At 34.5% G+C, this 21560-nt stretch overlaps 1 protein-coding gene across 1 annotated transcript in view; it reads left to right on the top strand.

Moving 5' to 3' along the window:
• ZNF385D (zinc finger protein 385D) overlaps positions 1 to 21560 on the top strand; it is a gene marked incomplete at both ends in the record, with an annotated part of 377714 nt that overhangs the window by 320682 nt on the left and 35472 nt on the right. Inside the window, 1 exon segment of the mRNA XM_081344842.1 lies at positions 4171 to 4333. Coding sequence (XP_081200968.1) covers positions 4171 to 4333 — 163 coding nt within the window.

Genomic DNA, 21560 nt, shown 5'->3' on the forward strand with positions numbered 1-21560 from the left:
ACTATTTAAATATAATTTTAAGACGATGGTCATATCATGTCATGTTATATTATGTTATAATGTTATATTATGATATGATATGATGATATATTTTTCTTGATTTATTCATCTTGATGTTCTTGATGATAGAGTTTTGTAAGATAAACTGATAAACAGTGTTTAACTTCATAAATATGTGACTCAAGATTGCTGATGAGTGATTTGAGAACAATTATAACTAGCAGTGGTTTTTTTGTAAAAGAAAAAGGTGCCGGAACTCACACAGGTCATACAACCTCCCTTGCCTACCCTACAAGGTTCCATCCAAAAAAGGTGCCAGAACTCCATTCTGGGCGTTCTATGAGAAAAAAAGCCCTGATAACTAGTAATTGACAATGACTTGTGACTGGTAAAATGCTATTGCAAGTTGTTCAAAATTATTAGTTTTTCTTTGTTTTTTCTGGTGAGAGTTAGGAGATTCTCATAGGAAATTTGCCACCAGGTGGATTAGTTATAAAAGTGTATAGGTGTGTGCACGTGTTTGTGTGTGTGCATGTGTGTGCGCGCATGTGTGTATGAATTCTTCTAAATGAATCCTTTTCATTTTTCAAATTCCTAACATGAATTGTAAAAGACGGTAGAAAGAAGCACTTTCATATATAAGGAAACATTTTTCAAATCAGACATGATACCTAGTTTTTGTACCACTTCGCACATTTTTCTTTTTATTCTTCAGACAACAATAATAAGATAAATTTATCTGCGTGATAGTTAACAGATTACTATAATCAAGGAGTTTTACTGCTGAATGAAAATCTAAATCTAAATCTTTCTGCACACAAAAAGCTCTAAATAAAGCCATATCAATTGCAGTCTTACCAGAAGAAATGAATTTTCTGTTTACAAAATATAAAGACTATATTTTTTAAAAAAAATATTAAGCCTACTGAAATCAGTGTGAAAGATTACATTCATTTCAATGAGGCTGTATTAATTAGTAAGACTAATATATACATTCCATCATACATTCATTTGTCTGTGACCATGGTAGAGAAATATTTATTTTTTAAAATTTTCTCTAAATTAAATATACTTAAAAACACAGCATTAAAGATTCATTCTACAGAGTTACTGAAGCAGGTGACTATATTATGGATGCTCTCTGCTCCTGATCTTCCAGGAAGAATCAGGAATGAGGCATGTAGCAACATCTTAGCTTTTCTATTCATATGAAGGCTGCTAAAATATCCAGTAAATTTTGAATTTTGCAACTCTGATACTGGCAGTATTACACATTCTCATGAAATCTAAATATTGTTGAAAAGAAAGAAAATCTTGCTTAGACTGCAGAATATTGACTGTTGTTGTTTGGCTGGCTATGGGAAATACCCAAAGTCTAATATTGAAAGATGCAGGAACAGGGTAAATATTCAGTGAATAAATCATTAGGTGTTACTTTATTTTTGCAGCAAAGAAAATCATCATGGCACAAATGCCTTTAAGATGCCAAATAAATGCTAGCATTGTAAACTTATTACATGTTTAAAGTCTATGTTATTTTTCATTGCACTATTTATTTTCTACCATTATTTTCTCAAGGCCTGTCATATTATGTATGTTTCCTAGACAAAAAGTATAATCAGTTTTTGGGCTCTTTCATGGTTTTGAATCATGGTTTCCATTTGGGTTTAGACTGTGGCTCCAATTTTTTTTCCTGCATGACATTCCTACATAATTTGCATTTTTGATCTGTCTATTGTTAACCCTTATGTTTCAAAGGTATGAAATTTTATGATGAAGCCTTCAAAAAAAACTCAGAAAAAAATAGCCAAGCATATATACTATAACTACTTTGCATATATGCCAACAACACCAATAAGTTTAGGAATATTTTAAACTGTTATTCTATTCCTTATGGAAAGGACTGTAATAGATTTTTGTCAATTTCCAGTTGCATTCTAGAAAGGATAAGTAGTTTAGCTTGATTTTTAACTGATTAAACAGTTGGCCAGTCTCACTTTCTCACATTACATTGCCCATGCTAATTGCCTTAAAGCAACTTTCTTTATCTTTGTATCAAAAATGTATAATAGAAAATAGAAAATCCTGGAAGTTATAGTTCTAACTAATTTTGAGGGTACCAACTGGGGGATAATGTATTAGAACACTGAGTTCAAATGCATCATTAAGAAGACACATTCCCCTTGAAAATAGTATTCTCTAAGAATTTTCTAAGCTGGAATAATTCACAATAATTCCTTAGTATCCATTTGATATGTCTTTTCCACTTCTGCAATTAATACTGCAGACTGATATAGGATCAAGCCTTAGCAATATTATTAGTAAACCCCCTACCCCCCCAAAATTGGGAATCAGCTATGCATACAGCAGTCTTTAAAGTCTGCACTAGATTGATGGAATAAGAAACTCAGTGTTCTCATTTTTCACATTTGAGTAAAGGCTTAACATTTGTGTTAAGCCTTTGAGCATTCATAGGATAGGTTAAGTGGAGAAGGCAAGTAAAAAAAAGTATAATGACATCATGATTGAAAAGCTACAATCTACATGCATTATAAATTGGGATGTATCATGACATCACCACATGCATACTATCATTTTGACATAAACCTAATTTTCTATTGATGCTTATAATAGGCCAACAGACAAATACAAAATTTCAGTCAGTGCTACCTAAATGCTTTGAATTTGAATGCATGCAGAAGAAAATAAAGTAAATTCTTCAACAGCTCATGAACACTTATAGGAAAATAACATAAGCATAATTTCTAAATTCAGAATTTTGCCATTTCTTAACAACAGAGGCCCACTGGGTTTCTGGTTGTGCTTCCCAAACTTTAGCATAATACCAGGGACTGTATTTTTTAACGTAGATGCTGCACCTATAAAAGTAATTTAACTAGGTTATGATTTCACATATAAAAAACCACTTGAAATAAAATAGTTTATACTACTGAAATGATGTGACCCAGTTAACAGTGTTTTTATATCAACATAGAAAAAGTAAGGTTGGATGAAAAATTACTGGCTTTGTCCATTATTGGAAGGCATTTTCTCCAATAGAAGGTTTCTGCTGGCAGTATTTGGTGATTCCCTCTTCTCTATAGCCAGTTTTATCCTCTGATCTCCTTTACTCTGGATAACATGATTAAATTATGAAGTAGCTTTCCAGATGAAACAAATGACTTCTGGGGAATTGTGGATTGCATAAAGACCATTTTCCACTTTCATTGTTGAGAGAATCCTCTGTTGGTCTAAGCAAAGTCTAAATCCAGTCCAGTGATTGCAACTGTTGACTGACTGAACTAAAATCCCAGCTGAGGCTCTGTTAGAATGCTAATAATGAACTGAAGTGAATGCAGATGGCTGCTTTATATGATAAATATCATGGGAATAGTCTTACAGAAGGTTCTTATTTAGCAAAGCTAATTGGAATTGGAAGTTCTGTTGTTAAACAGTGGGTCATAATTTGAAAAAGCATTTGATCATGTCACTTAGCAATGGCAGTTGCCATTCTTAAACAAGGATTGTGAAGGTCATTAAACAAGGACCTCATGTGACCATGACTTCAGATTTCCTACCATCCTCCCCATTGATTTTACTTGTAGGAAACTCACAAGTTCAACCAATTAGTCCAAGTAGTACTTTAATTTCACCAAACATTTTCAACACAGATAATTAGTCATATCAATTGCAATGGGAAGGAAAAACAATAGTCTTTAATTTTGGACAATATAATATAGCCTTTGAGTAAATGTTGGTTGTCTTCTTCATAAAAAGAGATGACTGCAATTCTCCTTCTCTTGCTTGGTGTCTATGAAAAAAATTCCATGGCTGCAGTTGAAATTAAATTTTCACTGAATGTATGTCTTTGTAAAATTAGTTTCAAAGAAAATTAAATTCCATTTTTCCTCAGAGAGGAGAAATTTCCTGCTGCCAAATTTTGAATGTATTTTCTGATTTAAGAAAGGAAGATAGTCTACCTGAAATCTATAATATTCCTGTTTCACTGTTTCTAAAGGATCATTTTAGAAAGATACCTTCAGTTTGGTCATTATCTTGGTATGGAAAATGGTACCCATTATTGAAAGGTGGTCTGTATTTGTACTAATACAGAGAATGCCATTTTAGAAATGAGCCTGATTGCATGGTTCATTTTGTTCTCCTTTGTAGAGCCAGGCTGCGGCCCACTACAAAGGCACTAAACATGCCAAGAAGCTCAAAGCACTGGAAGCCATGAAAAATAAGCAGAAATGTGTAACTACCAAGGACAGCGCAAAGACTATCTTCACTTCCATCACTACCAATACCATCAATACCAACTCTGACAAAACAGGTTAAGCGATTATTTCTGTTGTGATTGATTTCTTTTATTATTTTCCCCTTGTTGACTGCCATGTCTGTTGGGTTATGTGCTTGCCATTCTGATTCATGCTTGAGCCATCATTCTGTATAATATTGATTTATTTCTTCTTCCCAATATATTTGCAAGGGGAAGGTAATCATGGCAAGTTTTGTAACTGATTTCTCTTCTGCAAAAAGATGTTTGCCATCATGTCAGGCATGAATGCGTATATTTTAAGATGGGTAATATCTATTGCCAGCAAACAATTAAAATTGCTGAGAGCCTTGTAGTCTAGGTCAGAACTGTCTCCCTCTTTGCAGCTTTCTATGACTATTTTTACTACCAACATAGGGAAAAAAGCAACTAGTTTCATCCAGAAGCCTCTTTTGTAAGCATTTTGTCAAAGCTTTATTGTCACATATTATTATTCCAAAAGGTATTGCATGATTTCAAATTGGATAATTGCCATGTAACCTCCACCCACTTTATAAACAGGTAAGTGTGACCAAAATGCATTATTCTTATATTTCAGTTGCACAGATTGAAAAACAGTATCTATGTTTAAAATTATTGATCAAAATCAGATTATATTTTTCTCTCTCTCTACTTCTCCTAGTAATAAAAACATTGCCAGTAGCTACTAAGTTGTTGGGACTTCGGTCGCCTTGTATTTAAAATCTGAACCACTATCTGGGAAACTTTATAAATAGTATTATTCAGTATTTTATGTAAAAGAACTGATCTTGTCCTTTTCTGGTCTACCGTAGTGTTTGTAGTATGCAAGGTCCATACATCTGAGTGAGATGGGCAACATACAAGTTTAATAAATAAAGATAAATAAAGTACATAAAAATGGTCAAGATGTATTTGCACCTGAGTGATATAAAACAAGTAAATGATTTACTTTTGCACTATGGTCTCTTGATAAAAAGGGGTTCTTTGAACTGCTGCTAACCATATTTTTTTGTTAGGCATCAGTGTGGAAGTTCTGCCTTTGCTTATGGCCTTTGCTTATGACCAACTGCTCTTTTAATTAGTATTCATTATTAAGGAAACAGGAATTTTATACTAAACTGAATTGGCTCTTGCTGGAAGAACTACCCCTAAGATATATTGGTATGGCTTTCCCTTCACACAAAATTTAAATGGAGACAGCCTTCCTTCTTTTTTAATTAATGCATATAAAATGGATGAAGAATGCTTTACACCAGGGGTGTCAAACTCACAATTGTCAAATCATGTGTCCTGACGTATTGCAATTTTTTTGCCATTGCCAGCAATGGGGTGGGTGCGGTTTTGCTATGATGCATCCGGCTGCTGACCGGCAATTTGAAACCCCTGCTTTACACTGATTAGCCTTATAGCAACTTTCTATACAGTCTTAAACAGACAGTAGGGCAGAGGGGTGGAGTCAGGGAGATGCTTAATGTATTTGTAACAATGACTAGATTTGAATCTTGATTGTTATGTGTGTGTTTTTAAGTCCCTCAATTGACTAGTTTTCACTCAAAGTAGACTTACACTTTGTAAAACATACAGTTACAATTGTAGGTACTGCATAGTTGTGGCAGTTGGATAAAGGTTAATATGGAGCACATTACTCTGGAGAAAAGACACATGTGGTTCAGGCCTCTGGATTCAGATATCACTGTCCCATTGTTATTTGAAGCCAAGTGACTTCCAGGGAGGGATAACTATATTATTATTAAACAGCATAAAATGAAATTTACTATGAAATAAAGAATACATACATGTATACATGTATGGAGAGACAGAACTGTGTAGACAAAATATGAAAATCCATATAGAACCATATAGATGAAATATGGAAATCCATGATATAAGGCAGTTTGATGTAAAATACGTGTGTTAGACAGCAAAGATAATACAATATTTATAAGAGTATTGTTTGACAATTGTATACTCATTTAAGATAGTAATTTAAATTAGTACATTTAAGGTAATTTAATATGGAACTTTTAAAATACTGATGTTATATCTGATAAATGTTTAATTCAGAAACCATTTTCAGTAATTCAGTAATTCAGTAATTCAATAAATCTTTTATAATATAACAATGGGTTATATTACAATTTGGGGAGCTGAGTGACCTGTACTCATGCAAGGTCACAGGGGTATATAAGCAAAACTTTAATCTGGCTTTTAACATTTGTAAATGCAACAGTCTTGGCTTATAAACTTGTGCTAGTATCATACACAAGTATTATTTTACACAAGTACATCATGGTGCTTGTGGCATTCTCCTCATGTCATCATGGCTTCTGCTGATTGTAGATACCAGCACTTGAGAACCTAATAATGCATTCTGAGACTCAAGAATCAGGTTAATCAATGAACTTGGAGCTATTGTTCTGAATAGGTAAAAATATATTTTATGCATCAAATCATTTTTGTCAGCTGTTTCTTACTTTTTACATTCTATTGTAAAGATTCTTTTTGTTTGAACTGCTTGAATTGTTTGACTTTAAAGTCTAGCACAGGGGTGTCAAACTGCCGGCCCAGGGGCGTCAGGGCAAAACCGTGCCCACCCCATTGCTGTCATGTGACATTGAGAGTTTGACACCCCTGGTCTAGCAGAATAGAATTTGTACAAATTAGAAAATATACATGATCAAAACCATGTATATTATTGTGGAAACTACTTTACTAAAGGATATGCATTTTCTTTAGAATCATATGCATATTTACTTTTATTCTTTTGAAAGAAATATTTCATTTATTTTTTTATGACTTTATAAAAGCATTTTCAAAAGATTAGTATGTGAAATAAAGAAAACTAGGAGAAGGGCATATTAAAATCATTTCAGTATATTGCGTACAAATTATGATTAAATAATGGAAAATATGTCAGAACAACATGTTGGTCAAAATTTCAGTTGAGCATCTCCCAAAAGTTGGAATCTTCACTGCCTACTTGCAAAAAATATGGGAATGATGATTCTATATTCAACTAAAGCAGTAACTGAAAGGGGCAGTTATTTTCTCTAGCCCTTTGGCAGAACAGGATTTGAGCAATGAATTCTAGACAAATTAGGGGCATATGGAAAAAATATTAAAGTACTAGATGAATTATGAAATCCACTTGTATTAGAGTATATAATGAAATGATTGTAGACTTATGTGAGACTTTAAATCCAAAACCCTTCATATCTTATTTTTGTATATTTTATGCATTAAATATTCTTATGAAATAATTGAATTTAGTAGAAAAAAATAGCTAACTAGTAGACCAAGAACAAGGAAGGACAAATCAACTTCCACAAAGCTTTGATTTTAAACATGAAGGATGTTCTTCCTTCCAAAACCAAAACTAATTCCTATCCCACTGCCAAAGTTCACAATCTCTTAGAATTACCGAACTCCCAACATTAATGAAATATTCAAAATTATGGCCAGAAACACATAATATCAGGAAAGGAAAATTTAAGAGGGGTTTGTGGGGAGAATGGTTGAAATAATATTCAGGGTAAAAAGAAGGAACTGTGACAGGAGAGACACAGGATGTGAGACCCACCTCAGTCTCTGTTTAGGTGGAAGTATGACCCAGAGATTTGTATGACTAGCTTAAGAAATCCTTCCAAGAGATCAGTATGCCTTGAAAGTCAATGGGAATTATTATTATTTTGTTAAAGATCCACAATTAAAAATTCAAATAATACTCCCAATAAGTTAAAACTTATGACTCTTTGACAGTTAAACTTTTGTTAAAAACCAGGAGATAGCTATCATTTCTAGTAATGATTCTTTGTACTCCTCTCAACACCTGAAGAAAACAAATTGTTGGTTGAAAAATTGCAAAAGAATTAATCTTGTAAGATATCTTTCTTGAGTGGGGGAATATGGTAACCCACAGTCTGTAGTAAATGCCTGACTAGCAGTGCTGTCCAAGCATTGCAATTCTTTTTTTAATACAAGTTTTATTGATTTTTTAATATTTACATATACATGTATTTGTGAAGCAATATGGTGGTTGGGTAGTCAAAATAACAAATAACAAGTTGTAAATAGTTCAGGTTACATCAACAGGGATTCTCTCTCTGATTCTTAGTTATCACGTAGTCAAAATAGTCAAATTAATACACTTCTAGTTGTACCTAGTCAATTAACAAAATTTTCAATATATTTTCACTAATACATATCAATATCCTGTTTTTAAATTTTATCTAATTGCAATGAAATATTCTAGAATAGCCTATAGTATACAAAAGAAAGCTTAATTTTTGGGTAACCCACAATTCCCTATTTCAATAAAGAATAATTCTCTTGTCTACAAAACTTACATTGTTCGTTACAAAACATTCTTATGTTTTACCATTAAAGTCTAGTTTTCATCTTAACAAATCACCAATTATTAGAAGTATATTTTTTTATCTTAACCATTCAACAATTATTAAGATACTATCTTTTATATATAAAATTCTAGATTCTATAATATAGTTCAAAAGTAACAACTAATATCTTCTATAAGTCATCTTAACTGTACATCAATTGTTAAAATAATATATTTTGATATATCATTCCAATTTGTATAATATAGTTCAAAATTATATTCTAAGACCTTGCTTTTGTTTTCCCTTACAGATCTAAGAGCTAAATGTAGAATCAGTTATATTTTTTTAGAGATTCCCCTTAATCCATTGAAAGGTATTTTTATACTCTATCTTTAGGAATCGCAAAAAAGAAACAAGTTCAGTTTTTTAAATCTAACTCTTGCCTTCTTTTGTGCCAATCAGGCTTCCCTCTTGGTATCTTTAAGTTCTCAAATGTATCTTCCTTTCTTCCTATAGCCCTTATTTGAATCCAGGGAATGTATCCAAATGTCAATTTTGCAAGGAGAATGTCCCCTTTGTAGCCATTGTAGTTTTGCTTTGATAGTTCAGTTTTTGATGATTGCTGTAATATAGTTGTCTAATGATAGTCAAGTCTTTTGGTTCTTCCAATTCTATCTGGGTTAGGTAGAAAGTAGTAGCTGGTATTATGGTTGTCATTTGATTAGTTGAATTCTCAATATAGTGTATTTGAAGGCCTTTAGTGTCTTCACTCTTAGTATTGCTTTCTTCAGGTGCTGTTGCTTTTTGAGTTGTAAGTTTTGTAGTTGCCATTAAAGTTTGGACTTTAAGGTTTTCTATAGGTTGCTTTTGTTGTTCTTTGAAATCTCCTATTTTAGTGTTAGTTTCCACTTCTTCTATTTGGTTTTGGGTTATTTTTTCCTCATTTAAAGTCAGAATTTGATTTGGTGGCTTTGAGTTGTCAGATTTTTCTTGCAGTTTGGCTTTAATTTGCTCTGTCATTGCCAAAATCGTGTCCAATATCAGTTTATAGTCAAATGGTGGGATATATTCATCCATTTCATTATTGTTTGCAGCTAAGTCTTCCATGGAGGCTATTTTAATAAGAATCAAAGATTATCCACCTCCAAAAGAGTTTTCAGTGCCAGGTGTTCCCAGACTTATCTTTAAGAATAATGTCAAGGACAGCTCTGTTATTCAGTCAGCTCTCACAACAGAAAAAAGAAATTTAGTTGCTGTACCAAGTTTCACCACAAGATGTCATTAATAACATATAAAATGCAATGTAAAAACTTTCTTTTCTTTGTTTTTTTTTCAAATTAATATAGAACTTTTGTAACATTAGTCCAATTTTTTCCTTAATTCACAGCTTAAAGAGAAAATAGGATAGTGGATCACCAGCAAAAAATAGGAGCTTTTTAGTAAATAAAGATGAAATTGCTTAGATTCTTTGCTGAATTAATTAAATTTCTTTTAAAACTTTAAGGCTTTAAGATTGGTTCCCAGAGTAGATATTCACCGTTTTTTCAAAAGATGGGGAAAGAAATTTTCAGGAAAATCCCACAGGGAAATGGTTAAGGGAATAGGAAAGGTAAAGGCTCACCCAGGTCCTCCAGATTGCTTCTCAGTGCTGGGTAATGCTTGGCCGGTCTCTTCTTCTTCAGGCCAAAGGGGATTGTCCCAGATTCAAGTGGAGGGCTGCCACCCTTCCACGATTGCAGGGAAGTCCTCTTCTCAGTAACCGCCCCTCCAGGGTGATTTTTGACCCTTTTCAGGGTCCTCCAAAAAAGAAAGAAACGGACAGCAGGAAGTGGACTGTTCCTGCGTGTCCAGAAGCGCCACACGCGCAAACCGGAAGCCCAAGCATTGCAATTCTTAAGCTCTACCTGGAAACAGGTTAGGGCTATTTAGCATAACAGTGCAGAATTGTTCCTGTAATTCCTTCGCAGGAAATATGGCAATGCTGTGATTTTTGTCAGTTTTCACTGTCTCTCCAAAATGCCTATGTCTTCAAAATGTGATTTGGAACATTAAGAAAACTTCTAGACTACTATATGAAGAGGCACTGAGACCTGCATAAGAGGAATTGAGAAAACTTGTTAAGTTGCTCCATTGTTAGCTGGAATCTGGTTCCCAAGCTAACCCATTATCTTTTTTCTCCATTCTTCTGTATTTTCTTTTCATTTTTTTCATATATATTCTAGAGATCTCTTGATCAATAGGAATTTAGGAAACATGCACATGCGACTGATATAGATAATTGTATCATAATCTTTGTTTTAGGGTGTATTCTATCTAGGATTACCTTAAATTGTTTGATATAATCTCTACAACCAAAGCTTGTTTCCTAATTTTATAAGGGTTGATTTAGAGACGTTATGTGTTTATTCTTTCATTGTCACTAAAGGAACTTCCTGTGCAGGTAATATAATTATTTCCTTATTGATAGTTATCATATGATAAAGGTTTCTCAAGCTGAACATTTCTGAACATTTTCATTCTTTTCCTTCTCAATCTCTCTCTCTCTCTCTCTCTCTCTCTCTGTGTGTGTGTGTGTGTGTGTGTGTGCGTGTGTGTGTGTGCGTGTGTGTGTGTGTGTCTGTGTCTGTGTATTCTCTTTTTAATTCTCAAAAAATCCACCTAGGTCTAACATTCCTGGAAGTAAATTACTGTGGAGCTTATTGTTATGTAACATGTTTAGTGTCATATTGTTAAATGCACTTTATGCAATTTTAACTTTATGTGTAAAATTAAATTGTGCCAAAACTGATTACTTCTAAATTCAGTTAATTTATTTTTTATGAATCCATTATTAAACTTCCTTCCAAAAAGATAGTCTTAGGTTATATTGCAAACAGCTTTTTTCACTGAAAAGAAAATGAAATTGCAGGGCAGAACAATTATATTCAAAATGAAAATCTTATCTAGCTTTTTAGATTTTTTAATTCCTCCTTTATTATTCTCATAAATAACTCAGGATGGTGAATATACCTAATACTTCTTCCTCTTCCTATTTTTCCCACAACAGCAGCACTGTGAATTGAGCTGAAGGTGATGGTTTCAAATTCACCTAGACCCTTGTTCTTTGCTATTTATTTCAGATATTTTACATTCTTAAGCTAATGATTAAAATGTTCTTTCATTCAAGATTGAAGGCAAACTCACCTAGCATTTTCATACTTGTTATTTCCAAGGCCTTTAATAGTTTTGAGGGAGTTAATGAACAATTCCAGAAAGTGATCAAAAAGTGAATTTTGCCAAACTTAGTGCATCAGTTGTGAACAAGACAGGTAAATCCGATTGTCTCCCAGCACTCAGACCCATGTACTGTAGTCTTCTTACAAAAAACAGTATTCTTGAGCACATGTGAGTGATCTGCTACCCTCTGCTTACCCATAAAGATTCCAAATAACCAGTCTACTCGGTGGCTCCTTGATCATTGCTACAGTCAATGATGCAACAAGGGCATCATATTTTAAATGGGGAAAAAGTAAGGATTTGGGCAAGATTTAATATATCTTTTTAAAGCAATGATTCCATTAATATCAGTTAAAGGTCCTTTGTTTAGCCAGAAAGTAATTACTGGACAATTCCATCCAGAGTGTTTATGAATGCTGTTAACAGACCTTTCCAAAATTATGTTAATCAACTGATAGCTCTGTTGTACTGTTAAGGATTTCCTACCTTCTGGATACAAGTCGATCTGATTCCAAGTTCTGTTATTGTTTAACGATAGCAATCAACTCCGCATGAATCAATTAATTTCTTTAATTTCCTTTAATTTCCTTAAGTTTACAATGGCCACCGCTCTTTTCTTTTCTCTTTGCTGGTATGTTACAAATGGATTTCATGGTACTCTTTATCTTTTTCCATTACAGTTGAGGGATGTTTTATGATTGTCAGCTGCTTTGTGACCTAAAACTGAATGGCATGTCATAAAAGACTTTTTTAAAAAAAAAAGAATGCTGGTTTCCATATTTTTTTTAATTTTTTGCAGTATATGTCAGAACATTTGTTTTAAAATAATAGGATGGCACTTGTCTAAAAGCCTTATTGTCTTATATTTCTGCTCTTTTCTGAAATAATTTTATTCGCATAACAATTGACATTTGCCCATGTTGATTGCCATTGCAGAATATATGAAATATATTGCTGACATTTTCAAACTTATGTACTTGGAAGAACATTTATCTTCCTTGACAGTGTCATCATGTTCTGTGAATGGACAGTGAAAATCTCACTACACTGTGATTGGCAGTGCTCATTTTACAGTATCTGAAGTTGACCCCTATCATTTCTATTTCATCCAAGAATATCACATGGGTAAAAAGAGGCATCATTAGAATAAAGATGACAAATGATGAGCTTATTTCAGCAGTTGTTCTTTAAGTCCTTTTTCACATGCTCTAGATCAGGGGTGTCAAACTGCCGGCACGTGGGCCGGATGCGTCATGGTCTCAAAGTGTTTTTCCTGGCTGTGCCAGAATAGCATAGTGGTGAGACCATTGCCTTTGAACTGGGAAACCAGGGTTTAAGTCCAAAACTGTTCCTTTTTTCTATGCTCTAATATACTTCTAATTTTTTTATTGCTATTGAAAGTGAAGGAGGCTGCCAAAGAAAAGTAATTTGAAGAAGCATATATAATAGCTAAGTTCCTTCCCAATGATTTGCCACTAATCAGCTCTTGAGAGCCTAACTTAAGAATAGATCTGAGCAAAGACTCATTTAATTCCCAATTTTCCAGACAGTACTGGTTGATTGGGTTTTTATGAATTCAAGTCCAATGAATCAGATTGGGATAGATTTCTCTTATCTGTCAGAATAAAGACAAAAGAAAGGAAAAAATAATTTTCTTGCAACTGCTCTTCCTTTGTTTTCTACAACATGAAAATAAAATAAGAAAAGTTGAGTGTTCCATAATTTATTATACATAATAATTTACGTATAATTCCAATTTATATTTAACTCCAAAATTTGGAGAGATGGATAAAAACTAAGACCAACCATAGTTTCTACTAACATTCTTATTGTGTGAGTGCATTATAAAGCATTTATCATTATCAGAACAGGTTTTTATGATGAATATTAATGTAGGAGGCTGTCTAAGTGAAATACATTAGTGTACTATATGAAGTACACTATCACTTATTTCTATGAAGTTAATGAAAAATCTTCATTAATTCATTAAAATATTCATTAATTCAATATTCAATATTAATTCAATATTCATGTGGAATTTGAACCTTCCGGAAAGAAGATTTGGAAGATGTTGTTCATTTATGTGTCTTATTCATAAACAATTAGTTCACAATTCTCAGGTAATCAATTATATAGATGTTGCAATTAAGTAAATAATTTTTGTTCAGATGAAATAAGAATTTAACAAGAATCTTGCACAACAGCAAAAGTTATACAGATTTTTAAAGAAGTACTTGGATAAAGTTTTGAGCAAACCAACTTTTCAAAATTACTTTGCAAAGTACTGCACAGAGCCTATATTCTTGTAAAATGGAAACCAAATAGTTTTGTTCCTTCACTTCACTTCTTTTTTCTGCAGCTTTCTCAGAGTAGCATCCACCACTTCCATTAGCCAAGTAGATACCTGCAAACAGAATGGCAAGTGATGAAATGTGCATAGCTTGCTCAAAATACAAACCACATACCTTACATAAAAAATATAATGCCACAAAGCTGGATATTCCACTGTGACATCACGAGATTATGCATATTACAGATAAATCAGACTCATTTCACAAAGGAGGGTAAAAAACATGCAGTTGGTGCATACTCCCCTCTATTTGTAATTGTACTCAACAAAGAAAGCATTTAATTATAAATGCTTTTAGAAGCCTACCAGATGTATTCCAGGGTCCTGGGATAGCTATGAATATGAGTCGGTCCTAAGTAACCACTATGATGAGTCTGCATCTATTAGTGAACCATCTCAGCCTTGTAAATATGAAGCCAACAGCAGTTAATGGTGGATTTCTTGGAAACTAGAAAATGGTATTGAAATGCTCTCTTGATATAGAACATAGAATCACATGCTATGTTTTTTTTATTCCACCCATAATGTGTATATGCAGTTATGGGTTCACTTGTTCTGTTGATGCTTCTCTGTCAGTCAGACTCTATTTTAATATTTTCACCTATTCTTTACATAGACAGAGTTTACATCTCTTCAGAGTTTACAGTCTATGGAAAATCCCATGATAAAAACCTTATATTTTCATTCTATTGCTGATTTGCTGGAAACATCATGCAACTTTTATATTCTCCCTGAACTGCTTACAAAGCTATTTAATTTTTTCTCTTTCTTTTTTTATTGTTCTCAGCCCTGAATCTGTCTACTTTTGCCCTACATTGGCAGCAGCATTATATTCTAATTTGTGTATTTTCTCAGATAAACTAAACCAAGGGATTTTAACATTTTAGTCATTTATTGTACTAATTAAAAATACAAACTAAATACTAAAGCCATCTACCACAAACCCATTAGAAAGCAGTGTCCAGATGGCAAATAAATATTGAATATTTTCATAAATAGACTCATATGTAGCTGATTTTGAACAGTTTATTTACCTAATGCAATCAAACCACAGAAGAGTGAAATAATTTCTAAAATAATAAGATTATATTTAGTGGGATTATTCTTTGCTAGTTGAAGGAACTCAGTAGATGTAACACAATATGCATCTATCACAAGTCTATGTTAGTCTGTTGGATGCTTTTCTGGAACAGTTTACATATTTTTTTAGCCAGTGCCTTGTATGAAATAATTCTTGTGGTCCCCATGGCTACTTATACTTATGTTTTTATAATCAAAACTGAGTGCACTAAAACTATTTCTGGCCTTTGGAACAAAGATACTATAATGAGCTCTGCTGAAACACTGCACAATAGTTGCTTCAATAACAATTCTTCATATACAATTAAATCCATTGCTTGCTGATGCCAGTGTCACTACATTTACACAAAAAATAATATTGTGGTCCTGCCAGTTGCTTTTAAAAGACACTTTTCTTCCTGTGGATTTTTTCAAGCATAAATCATTAGTAAAGTTTGAGGAGGAACTCCTACTCATTGAATGCCTTAACTCACAGATTAAGTTTATTGAAAGCAATGCTCACATATTTACATTTCATTATTGCAATGATTAGTTTTATAAAGTTTTCTCCTGTGTTTTCCTGAAATATATATTCAGAAGTTAGACACTGCCTTTAGCATATAATACATTATTTGAAATCATTTGATTGCAGTTGTTTGCAATGCATATGTTTATCTTCTGTCAATATATTTTGCCTCATAACTAGAGAAGGAAACAAAATACTATTTTTCTTTAGATACAAATATATAATTAAAGTTCTATCTTCTAAAACTGATTCTGGAATCTAATTAAAATTAGGCTTAGCTATGTAATGCCAACTGAAATAAGGCTTATCCTTTCACAGAAATAGATAGTTCCTTGATGATTAATTATAGATAATTAAATTTAAAAAGTGCCCAAATATGTTAATGTTCTACCAACACATCTTTATATTATCTGTACCAATTAAACAGAGCTTTCTCCAGTTTTGCTGTTCAGCACAAAGAGAAGAAGAAGAAGAAGAAGAAGAAGAAGAAGAAGAAGAAGAAGAAGAAGAAGAAGAAGAAGAAGAAGAAGAAGAAGAAGAAGAAGAAGAAGAAGAAGAAGAAGAAGAAGAAGAAGTTTGCATACTAAATCCTTTAAAGATAGAAATTTATTTCACGTCTGTTCTGGATAGAAATAACCTGCCTTGTGTGATCTATTTTTTTTCAGTTGACCATTGCATTGCATTACACAATGGCTTGAAGTCTGGAAAGTTCATTGAATTGACTCAAGATAGATTCATGCTGTAGAGAATTGATACAAGATGGGCTGTGGCTGTAGAGAGTACATATCAGTAGAGAAAAACCATGACACTGACTCCTATATTTGATTTATTTATTACAATTATTGTATTCTTTGAGGGGAAAGAATATTCCACAAAAGAGGCACAGCAACAAAGAAGCAGTGGTTGGAAGCCGCATCAACTTAACTTTGAGAAAGTCATTAAAAAGATCTTCCTGAGCTTCCATGTCAAGTAGATCAGCAATGATTGGAAAAGACACGTCTGGAGCTAGTTCAGAACCAAACCAAGATTAGGCTCTATAATGAACAAATCAGCTGGCAGGCTGACTGCTTGAAGAATATCATTTTGTTTGAATTGTTCATTTCACTTTAGTCATCCCATCCAAAAGTCATCTATGGTATTTATCTGTAAAATGAAATCTTCAATTAAGCATCTGAGAATTATCTCTCCTATCGTTTTGGCACAAGGGAAAATTTTTTAATGTGATTTATTTCTAGAACTACCGAGCTTCTATGTTTTATCTTTGATGACATTTTTCATGGTTAATATTGAGACTTGGCAATTGTACACTATGTTGGAATTTTCTGCTGAAAGATGCAACTTGGTAGGTTGTCATCACAATACTTAAATTATATGTTAGTCTGCCATATTTGCAAGCATTATGCCCAGGATAAAATAGAACAACTGTATTACTGGTCAAATTCTTCAGCTAAATGCCAAAATAGTCTTTTGTTTCCTCTATTTTTATTTCACATTTTCAAACATAAACATCCTTCCCCATTAGAAATACATGTCTTTGTCATCTAATTATGACACTTCTCTAATAAAATATTGTCAAGATTTATTGTCATTTTACTGAGAAAGGTAATAAAATAATAGCTTTTATTTCTTCAGTTCCAATTCATATCAATGGCATTGTATTTAATATGTAATATGTCAATGGCACCAGTTTCTGCAAAGCTTTCCAGTGGCTGTTCAATTCAAACTGATAAAATTAGAATTATGATACATTGCAATTGAAGTCACAATAAAGTTTAGAGATCCTTCCGATTATCAGAAAATAGGTCTGTGCAATGGTTCAGTTCATTTTAAAAAGCTGCTATGTAGCATGTCACAACTGTGAGCATAATGCTGTCTGCAACCCTTTAAAGCTGCCTCTTTTCCTGGGATAACATGACTGGCTGCTTTAAACAGTTGCAAAAAAAGTACACCGTTTGTGTCTCTTTCTGCTCCAAAATGCCATTTGGAACCTAAAGCACTACCTGTTGGAGATTAGGGTTAGGATTTAGTAAATTAATATGCCGCCCTTCTCCCCAAGGACTCAGGGCGGCTCACAACAAAAATTAAGAGACATATAATACAAAAATTAAAAAAGAATTAAACAATGAATATAAGAAATACGGGACAATTTACACAATAAAAGCCAAATTAAAAACCATGGTCAGTCCAGGCCCGCTTGTTGGAACAACCATGTCTTCAGGTCACGGCAGAAGGATCGAAGGTCAGGGGCCGTCCGCAGCTCTGGAGGCAGTTCATTCCAGAGGGTCGGTGCGCCCACAGAGAAGGCTCTCCCCCTGGGGGTTGCCAGCCAGCATTGCCTGGCCGACAGAACCCTGAGGAGGCCGACTCTGTGGGAGCGAACTGGGTGATGGGAGGTTGACATTGGCAGCAGGTGGTCTTGCAAGTACCCCGGGCCTAAGCCATGTAGGGCTTTAAAGGTAATTACCAGCACCTTGAATCATACCTGGAAGGCAACTGGAAGCCAATGCAGGTCGCGCAGGAGAGGTGTAACATGGCAGTATTGAGATACTCCTATAAGCACCCGCGCAGCCGCATTTTGCACCAGCTGAAGACTCCGGGTGCACTTCAAGGGCAGCCCCATGTAGAGAGCATTGCAGTAATCCAGGCGAGAAGTGACAAGGGCGTGGGTAACCATGCATAGGGCATCTCGGTCCAAAAAGGGGCACAACTGGTGCACCAGGTGAACCTGTGCAAAGGCCCCCCTGGTCACGGCGGTTAGATGATCTTCCAGATTAAGCCGTGAATCCAGGAGGACACCCAAGTTGTGGGCCCTTTCTGAGGAGGGCAAAAGCTCTCCCCCCATCAAAAGAGATGGAACATGTTGGACAATGCGAGATGCTGGTATCCACAGCCACTCGGTCTTGGTGGGGTTCAGCCTGAGCCTGTTCCTTCCCATCCAGACCCGCACCACCTCCAGGCACCGGGACATCACATCAAGGGCATCACTGGGTTGGCTCGGGATGGAGATAAACAACTGGGTTTCATCCGCATATTGGTGATACCTCACCCCAAAGCCACGGATGATCTCACCCAGTGTCTTCATATAGATGTTAAACAGGAGGGGGGAGAGAACCGACCCCTGAGGTACCCCACAGGAAAGGGGCCTTGGGGTAGATCTCTGCCCCCCTGCCACTACAAACTGTGAACAGCCCGAGAGGTAGGAGGAGAACCACCATAAAACAATGCCTCCTAACCCCTCGAGCCATCACAGCAGGATACCATGGTCCATGGTATCAAAAGCCGCTGAGAGGTCAAGTAGGATGAGAACAGAGGAGCAACCCCTGTCCTGGGCCCACCAGAGATCATCTACCAGTGCGACCAATGCCGTTTCCGTGCTGTAACTGGGTCTGAAACAGGACTGGTACGGGTCCAGATAGTCTGCTTCATCCAGGAAATGCGGAAGCTGACGTGCCACAACACTCAACAACCTTAGCTACAAAGCGAAGGTTGGAGACAGGACGATAGTTATTTAATGAGGCCGGGTCCAGAGCAGGCTTCTTGAGGAGGGGCCTCACCACTGCCTCTTTTAAGGTGGAGGGGAAGACACCCTCTGTCAATGAAGTGTTGACAACTGCCTGGAGCCAGCCCCCTGTCACCTTCCCAGCAGCCAAAACTAGCCAGGAGGGACATGGGTCCAATAAACAGGTTGTAGTGCTCAGTCTACGCATAATCCTGTCCACATCATCCAAAGACACAGAGATGCCTTTGGTGCATGCATTCAGTAAAATCCTGGAAAGAATGCCAACTTGTAAATTGTTTAGGAGAAGTAAGACCAAAAAAGGATACATTTCTTGAAATAGGTCATGATTTTGGCAATGGTTATGAAGAAATTATTCCTATTTCAAGATATGTAGAAGCTTTTTTTGGTTTTTCTTTGCCTATTGAACCTTACACATTTGCATTCTGAGCTGAATAAGGAAATAGCAGAACTGTTCAGTAAAAGATGGCACAATACATTTCAGATGTTTGAACTATTCTTCTCATAACCCTTGGCCATTATCCATTTTGCTGAGGAAAAACATCTAGAGGGAGTGACTTCTGCTGGGAGAGTTGTATCAAAAATACCAGATGGCAAACAAATCAATTAAAGTTCTGGTCCTTTTTTACACTCATGAAACTTCAATGCACATGCAAAAGGGACATTGATAATGCACTTGCAACAGCATTTAGACAAACACAAAATACATAAAAACATTTCATCTACTCCCAAATATCAACAGTTACTTACAGAAAAGGCATAGGATAGACAGGTAGTAAAATCTACAGCATATAATTTATGAAGACTTCACTTGTTCATTGCACGTGTTATGCTTTTTCTATAGCTGTTTCTTTTCTGAAGCATACTGTATATAATTTTAAATTTACTAGAAAAAGTCTATGAAATTTAAAATGCTCCAAAGAATGAGAAATATAAGAGACATTAAGAAATTTAAATGATTTTATATAAACATTGTTGAAATAAACTTAATAAATAAAATTAATAAAATTGTAACCATAGTAAAACCTGATAAACTGGCTGAAGATAGTGGATTTCTGATTTAAATGTATCAAGAGCATTATATTAGAGAAGCTAAGAATTTCAAATTTAGGAAAGTCAAATCTCCATAAGAAAATCATTATTTTATGCTGGAATAGATATTCTGCTTTTATTAATTAACATGCAATAGTATAACATTCTCTCCATTTTCTGTCTTAATTTGCTATCAAAGGTACTTGGCAAAGAGCAAACAAAGGTAAGAATTTTATGATGATACAATTATACATAGGGATAAGATGAGAATTCAAAGCAAAGAAGTTGAATTGTTTAAACAATAGAGACAGTCAGTGGTAGGATTCAAATATGTGAACAACCGGTTCTCTGTGTGGATGCCGCTTCCAGAAGTACATTCTGGGCCTGGGCAACAAAAAATTAGCTACCGTTTCTGCTGAAGTGGTGTGAACCAGCTGAATCCCACCACTGGAGACAGTTCATTTCAAGAAGGCTCCTACCTTGATTCTGTTCCCATTTTATTAGCCACCATTATTCCAAATAATACCAAATGGTGGACTAGTCCAAAATATGGATGCATAAAGGAATTATCTTTTTTGCTCTTCCTTGATCCTTTACACCCACTATTTTAAGAGAGAAAATTGTTTAAATGTTGAGTTAATTTGCCACTGAGTTATTGATACATTTAAATCTAATGGATCAAGATGGGACAGAAGAACAAAAGAAGCTATTTAGGATTAACAAAGAAATAGCTTCATGAAACACAGCCCTGTGTGTGGGTTATACTGAACAATCCTTTGTGGTGGTGGCAATAGGAAAAAGAGTTCAAAATGTGAGTTTGCTAGAAATGATACAGTATGGATAAGATGTAAACAGACAGAACAAAGATCTGGTTTTGACTGAAGAAATAATCTATCTGAGACCTAATGACTAAAAGTACTGGTTCTTTATCCAAATTATAATTCCTACAAAAGCATATCTACTGGAGGTGAGGTTTTTGAATATTGTTGAGCATATCCAATTTTAAATACCCACCTACTTAAACCTATTATTGCATGCCTAATAACATAATGAGTTCTAGAGAGTAATTTATAATCTTGAAATGAAATACACCTCCAAGTAATTGTTCTAAAACAGACTAGGTATTACATTATTTCAGTAGGATACTTTCAAAATATATCAAATGAATAATCTGAATATAAAAATACTTCATTTAATTTAGATAGTGCTCTTATTGTCCTGAAACC

The sequence above is a fragment of the Vipera berus genome (assembly GCF_964194415.1).
Source record: "Vipera berus genome assembly, chromosome: Z".
Lineage (NCBI taxonomy): Eukaryota > Metazoa > Chordata > Lepidosauria > Squamata > Viperidae > Vipera > Vipera berus.